General features: G+C 48.8%; 1 protein-coding gene across 3 annotated transcripts in view; it reads right to left on the reverse strand.

Moving 5' to 3' along the window:
* Positions 1 to 7,500, reverse strand: part of myo1cb (myosin Ic, paralog b) — a 44,205-nt gene that overhangs the window by 12,626 nt on the left and 24,079 nt on the right. For all 3 annotated transcript variants that reach the window (XM_080844676.1, XM_080844678.1, XM_080844677.1), the window contains 6 exons: positions 6,577 to 6,732; positions 6,154 to 6,269; positions 4,451 to 4,658; positions 3,437 to 3,517; positions 2,942 to 3,121; positions 1,021 to 1,119 (listed from right to left, as the gene is read on the reverse strand). In XM_080844676.1, the coding sequence (XP_080700802.1) occupies positions 1,021 to 1,119; positions 2,942 to 3,121; positions 3,437 to 3,517; positions 4,451 to 4,658; positions 6,154 to 6,269; positions 6,577 to 6,732 (840 nt within the window). The remainder of the gene's footprint in view (positions 1 to 1,020; positions 1,120 to 2,941; positions 3,122 to 3,436; positions 3,518 to 4,450; positions 4,659 to 6,153; positions 6,270 to 6,576; positions 6,733 to 7,500) is intronic.

The raw sequence follows: 7,500 nt of genomic DNA on the forward strand, positions 1-7,500 counted from the left end.
GTGGTACATGTTACAACACATGGGATAAAAAGGGGAGATACGCAGGCAGATCAAAAGGTGCAGATAAGATAAGATAGCGGTCATTTCATGGCTGCGTTGGCTAATGCTTTATAACCATGTTTTAGGACTGTGTGTCTAGCGGGGGCTGTGAGCAGGGACACAGTGAGATGCTATCAGGGCTAGCATAATCAGCTGCTTTTCCTCTGTGGATCCCAGAGGCACAGAAACACACACACACACACACACACACACACACACACACACACACACACAATGGGAATGGCCCCGAGCCCAGAAGCCCCTGCGCTCAGTACAATCCACCTCTCACATGGCAGGGTCCTCCTCTCTCGCTCAGCTCAGCACTTCTCACTGCTCTCCAGGGGGAGGTACCTATCTGTCTCTGAGATCCTGCTTAGGATCTACTCTTAGCAGACACAGACACACACACACACACAGACTCAAACAGACACACACACACACAGACACACACAGACACAGACTCAAACAGACACACACACACAGACACACACACACACACACACACACACACACACACACACACACACACACACACACACACACACACACACACACAGACTCACACAGACTCACACAGACACACACAGACACACACACACACAGACACACAGACAAACAGACACACACACAAAGATTCACACAGACACACACACACACACAGACTCACACAGACACACACACACACACACATATGCACATGATGTACACATACCACAGATATCCATCTACACAACTTAAAACACATAGACACGTACACACAAATACAGACACAACACACACACCCAGGCACTTACACATTCAGTCAAACTCACACTACAATACGGCCATGTGCTGAGAGTGACAGGAAATCTGGATATTCTCTCGGAGAAGTGCAGGGTGCTCAGCATAATGCATACACTGTAGCATGCAATAATGGGCTTTGTGTGCAAGATATGAGGCAGAAAGTTCTAGACTGTAGCCTTGTGGGAGGGAGTGTCTTACCTCCACATCATCATCGCTGAAGCCGATGACTTTCAGAGCCTTCCGCACCACCTTCCAGTCACTGCGGTCGTTGATGGAGCTCACTTTGGGGCAGTTTCCCTGAAAACACACCCACGGTACACAGATATTACTGGCTGTACAGTCACCAACACATCTAGCACAACCGTGGGGGAAATTTTGATTGCTGAGGAAGACTGTGACTGTAAAACGAAAGAAAACTATGACCATAAACTATGAACTGTAACAGATCAAAATGACTCTTAAGTCTGGCTCCCTCACACACATATACCAGTATCTCATAATCTAGTATCGATAATTACTGAGAAGGAGGGGTGTAGGTTTCTGAGCAGCGAATATAAGATGTAACGTAAGTGATGGTGAAGGGAGTAACGTGATGGTGAAGGGAGTGTAATGTATAGACTGTACATAGGTGATGCATATGGGTAGCACGTGGATTATGGGAGTAAACTGATCATACACTGAAGGGGGTTGAAGGATGAAGGTCAAAAGGTGATGCGTGGAAACTAGCAATATATGTGTGTAGTTAAAAAAGAGTGAGTGTGGGATGTGGTCTTTAAAGGTCATGGCTGTGCGAATAGTGAGTCAGTGCAGTTGAATCTGGTGAGTGAGAGGGGGTGTAGCGTGAGAAGAGGATCTGAGAGGAAGACGGAGGACATGGTCTGGAGCACCAGAGCGAGTCAGTGTGTGTGTGTGTGTCTGTGTGTGTGTCTGTGTGTGTGTCTGTGTGTGTGTCTGTGTGTCTGTGTGTCTGTGTGTCTGTGTGTCTGTGTGTCTGTGTGTCTGTGTGTCTGTGTGTCTGTGTGTCTGTGTGTCTGTGTGTCTGTGTGTCTGTGTGTCTGTGTGTCTGTGTGTCTGTGTGTCTGTGTGTCTGTGTGTCTGTGTGTCTGTGTGTGTGCCTGGGTGGAGGCTGCAGTGGCAGAGGCAGCATTACTGACGAGGTCTCCAGGGACCTGAGCCCTCTTCTGGGGAAACTCCCCCGGGGGCAGCAGAGGGAGGAGGGAGGCTCGACTGATCCACGCTTCCTCCATTAAAACAGCAGGTGTGTGGGGGGGGGTAGGGGGGGGGGGGGGCGGAGACCTGTGTACTTGTGTTTGTTTGTCTAAATGATGGTTTATGTCTGAGTCACACCTGTGTTTGCAAGAGTGAAAGCGTGCGTGTGGGCCATAAGAGTGTGTGGAACGATTACATGTTTACATTTCTACGATCACATGTTTACAGACGGCGCTTGGGTGTTTATCTTTATGAATGAGTGGAAATAATTGTGGCTATAGAGGTCAAAGTGAGTGACTGAGAGAAAGAGGCTGTGGAAGGGAAGTGTGTGGGAGTGCATGAGTTTGTTTTTTGTTGTGTGTGTGTGTGTGTGTGTGTGTGTGTGTGTGTGTGTGTGTGTGTGTGTGTGTGTGTGTGTGTGTGTGTGTGTGTGTGTCTGAATGTATCTGTCTGTATGTATGTGTGTCTCTCTGTGTGTGTGTGTGTGTGTGTGTGTGTGTGTGTGTGTGTGTGTGTGTGTGTGTGTGTGTGAATGTATCCCGTCTGTATGTATGTGTGTGTGTGTGTGTGTGTGTGTGTGTGTCTGAATGTATCTGTCTGTATGTATGTGTGTCTCTCTGTGTGTGTGTGTGTGTGTGTGTGTGTGTGTGTGTGTGTGTGTGTGTGAATGTATCCCGTCTGTATGTATGTGTGTGTGTGTGTGTGTGTGTGTGTGTGTGTGTGTGTGTGTGTGTGTGTCTCAGTGTCTGTGTCTGTGTGTGTGTGTGTGTGTGTGTGTGTGTGTGTGTGTGTGTGTGTGTGTCTCAGTGTCTCTGTGTGTGTGTGTGTGTGTGTGTGTGTGTGTGTGTGTGTGTGTGTGTGTGTCTCTGTGTGTGTGTGTGTGTGGTGCACGTGTGAGAGCATCTCACACCTTGACTAGGTACTGATACTGCTGTGAGTTCCTCTCCAGGCCCAGCCTGCGCAGCAGGTCCTCCTCGCCGCCCTCGATCAGCTGGTAGAAGATGTGGAAGTTCCTCTCCCCGTGGTTCTGGTGGACCACGCGCGACTTCTCCAGCAGGTAGTTCAGGATGTGGCCCCCCACCGGAGCGCCCTGCCATGGCCGAGGGAAGAAGGGAGAGAAGGGGGAGGACGAGGAGGAGGGGGAGCGAGAGGAACGAGTGATGCAGGGGTACTGGGGTAGGCATACACAATATACAGGCAGGTATGGAGAACCCCCCCCCCCCCACCACCCCATGAAAAGAACCCAATTCATGCAGCATAAGAGATAGGAAGAGGTACGCCACACAAACAGATCATGGATATAAATCATGGGAAGAAAAATAAGGATGAAATATGAATATTTGAAACAGAGACGTCCAGTCAACACAGACTATGTTACACATATTACACAACATGAACCTCTCACCTTGAAATCAAACTGAATGTCCATGTATTTTCCGAAGCGGCTGGAGTTGTCATTGCGAAGCGTTTTGGCGTTCCCAAAAGCCTGAGGAAAACAGAGGGGGAAAAACAGAAGATAAAATGTAGACGGATAACAGCGACGGGTACCCAGTAAACAGGCCGAGGCCCCGCTGCGCCCTTCCCAGACACGGGGGCCAGATCACAGAAGGGGCAGCTTCTCGCACCCCTCGCACATCTGCCAAACATCTGGAAGCTAGCGGCAGCCCAGCCACAACACACGGCGGCTGCATCCGCCGGCTTCCCCTCCCCGCCACCCCGCCACGACATTCTCAGACATCCTGCCCTACACGCTGCACTGTAATTTGCGTGTGTCTGCACTGTACAGCCCTCTGTACACAGCTAATCCCTGCCCCAGGTCATTAGCCGTGTGAGGCAGGGTAGTTTGAGCAGAGAGGGCTGAGTGCGTGCTGCCAAAACAAGGCCTGCAGGGGAAGGTGTGTGAGTGTGTGAGTGTGCTCTCATGTGGCGGTGCGTCCTTGGGAGACATGTTTGCAGACTAGTACAGGCAGGCAGAACACAAAATACTGTTCATTATCTTGTTTTAAACATATTTGCTAGATAAAGTACTCTGTTTGTCCACAAAACTTTGTTCACTTCTTGGTTCCTCAGTTTCATTACTGATTTTTTTTGTGTGTGGATTGTAATACACGTGAAACAATTTAAGAAATGCTTTCCTTAATATGTCTGGACCAACATGACGAAAATGTACAGTACCAGTCAAAAGTTTGGACACATCTTTAAGTTTTTTCTTTACTTTTATTATTTTCTACATGGTAGATAACACTTTTTTTGTTTTGTACATAATTCCATATGTGTTCTTTCGTAGTTTAAATGTCTTCAGTATTAATCTACAATGTAGAAAATAATGAAAGTAAAGAAAAAACTTCTCAAAAAAATGAGAAGGTGTGTCCAAACTTTTGACTGGTACTGTAAGTGTGTGGTCGGCAGGGCTGTTTACCTCCAGCACAGGGTTGGACTGCAGGAGGCGGTCCTTGACGCTCTGCATGCTCTGCACATTCTCACTGGCAGGGCAGGTGTGGGCGTAGTACTGCAGCACCTTCTTGGAGGCCTCCGTCTTCCCAGCGCCGCTCTCTCCAGAGATGAGGATGCACTGGTCCCGACGCTCCGTGCGCATGGAGCGGTAGGCATTATCTGACACAGCGTAGCTGACAGGAGGCAGAGAGATGGGAGTGAATAACAGAAAGATACCTTATAACTCGGCCTAAATTACCCTAGCGCTACACTTCATACTATGAGCATGTATGCAGCAAATGTGGGCTCAGTGAGATCAAACCAAGCTATATTTCCAATCCAAGCCAGCATATTTCATTCATTCATTCATTCATCCGTTCATTTATTCATTCATTCATTCATTTATTCATCCATTCATCCATTCATCCATCCATCCATCCATTCATCCATCATTCCATTCATCCATCCATTCATTCATCCATCCATTCATTCATTCATTCATTCATTCATTCATTCATTCATCCGTTCATTTATTCATTCATTCATTCATTTATTCATCCATTCATCCATTCATCCATCCATCCATCCATTCATCCATCATTCCATTCATCCATCCATTCATTCATCCATCCATTCATTCATTCATTCATTCATCCGTTCATTTATTCATTCATTCATTCATTTATTCATCCATTCATCCATCCATCCATTCATCCATCCATCCATCCATCCATCCATCCATCCATCCATCCATTCATTCATTCATTCATTCATTCATTCATTCATTCATTCATTCATTCATTCATTACGGCTGAGGAAACGACATAATGCTGTCACGGGCATGCCTTGATGGGAAAAGCCTACTCTGCAGTATGACGGCTCATGTTGCTGTGGGCACATTTGGCCGGATGTATGTGCCTGGGGTGGGTGTGGAGCGGAGCACTGCTGCTCGAATGAGAGCCTGTTGCTGTCTGTCAGCGATAGCGGGTTAGGGTCATTTTGGCCTGTTATTTCAGGCCCTTTTGCTGCGTCACTGCAGGCTGAGATAACCGCTCCACTGGTGACAGGGCGTGCACAGAGCCCTGCTCCGGCTCCGGCTACGAAGGGGGCATCTGCCTAAAACAAAACCCTGGCACTTCTGCACAGCCCCCTGGCCCCCTGGACCCTGGCACAGCCCCCTGGACCCACTCTATGAGAAAATGCCAGGATGACGCAATAAATACCTGAGTCCTCAACCAACTTGGACAGACAGAAAACATTCAGCTGGGGAACAAATAGATTATAAAAACGAGTTTTTCTATCTCTCTACCCCGCCAACTCCAAGCAGATGTGTGCCCCCTTGTGAGATGGGTTCTGCTTGAGGTTTCTTCCTGTTAAATTCCTTTCCGCTGTTACCCTAGTGCTTTTTCTAAGGCTCTGTAAAGCGCCTTGAGGCAATGTCCTTGTTATTGCCACTATATACATAAAATTGCATTGAACTGAATGAGTCTCGGAATGTCGAGCTCAAGGCAAAGTCAGCCTCACGCATTCCACAACCACAATGGTCAGCAAGCTCAAATATTCCACAGGAATTCCCATATCTCCTAGCAACAGGCCATGCAAACACCATGCCCATGCATCACCAGCCCCATGTGTTCCATTTGATCGTGATGACATAACCAGAAAGGGCCCCGGGCAGGGATGGCTCACATGTGGGGGGAGACCTCGTAGAAGTTGACTCCCCGGTATCTCTCCATGTGCTGCTTGGTGTAGATTTCCAGGTCCTTGTACGGGTTCACTGACACCAGCACTGAGCTAATGTACGTCTGCAGGGGTGAGAGAGTGTGAGTGTGGGGGTGGGGGTGGTGGGGTGGAGAGAGAGAGAGAGGGGGGGGGGGGGGGGAGGAAGAGAGAGAGACAGAGAGAACATCTGTTTTTGATGTCTGTGCTTTTTTTGCAGGCAGCTGACAGATTGAAGAGGAGCACAACTGGATGCAACCTTGGAAAAACACTTTAAAGACCACGCCCACCCATTGACAGTTACAGTAACACCCCCCCCCCCCCCCCCCCCCCCCACACACACACACACAAAAACAAGCAACAACCTGCGTTCTATGCACCAGGGTTACTTACGTAGATGAGGTTCTCCTTGAACCTCTTGCGCAGGTTCTCTATGAAGGCCACCTCGCTGGTGTAGTTCTCCAGCAGGATAAAGTCCTGCACGCCCACCCGGTCTCTGGCTGTGAGGGCGCTCTCCATCATAGCACGCACCCCGTCTGTGCCCACCGCCTGTGCAGGGAGAGGGCAACACGTCAGGAGGCAAAAGCAAACTCTGAGACTCTAAGACAACAGGCGGCGTCCCCAGGAGCAGGTGACTGATGTTTGTGAAGCTGCTGCCGCCGCTAAACGATTCAATATGTTGAAGTGGTCCTAACGGCGCACAACACGTCCTCTGTTTGCTATCTGACTGTGTACGCTCACGACGCTTACTGCAGTATCCCCCAGGCACTCAGTGTTGCAGGTTAGACATGCTCATGGAACATGTTTACAGGACGACAGACCGTACATAAAATAATAAACACACACGACAAGCTGCAACACCAGCCTTCACGTTCAGGAAAATGTGACCACAACCCTAAATAAAAACAGAACCGAGACAGTGACACTCAGAAAAGTCACACCTTCAAACACAACCACGGCCCGGCACATACAACTCAACCCAAAGTTCTGTAGAGGAGAGACACGGTCGAGCAAGTCTCATTAGGAGCACTTACGGACTGGATGTCATCCATGCCCTTGAGTAGACGCTCCTTCTCGAGGATGGCACTCTGCGTTTTCCGCATCAAGTCTCCCAGTTTACTCAGATCCATGGCCTTACTGTCAGGGCGAACTTGTTGCGCTTTTTCCTCTACGACAAAAAAAAATATTCCTCTCAAGCCAAAGAGAGTGGAAAGGTTGTCGTGATCTGGCGATTCTGGAAACGTTTGTGCCTGCACGCGCACTCTCGCTCTCTCACAACAAACACACACTCTTGCACACACACAGACACACTTCACG

The sequence above is a fragment of the Sprattus sprattus genome (genome assembly GCF_963457725.1).
Source record: "Sprattus sprattus genome assembly, chromosome: 9".
Taxonomy (NCBI): domain Eukaryota; kingdom Metazoa; phylum Chordata; class Actinopteri; order Clupeiformes; family Clupeidae; genus Sprattus; species Sprattus sprattus.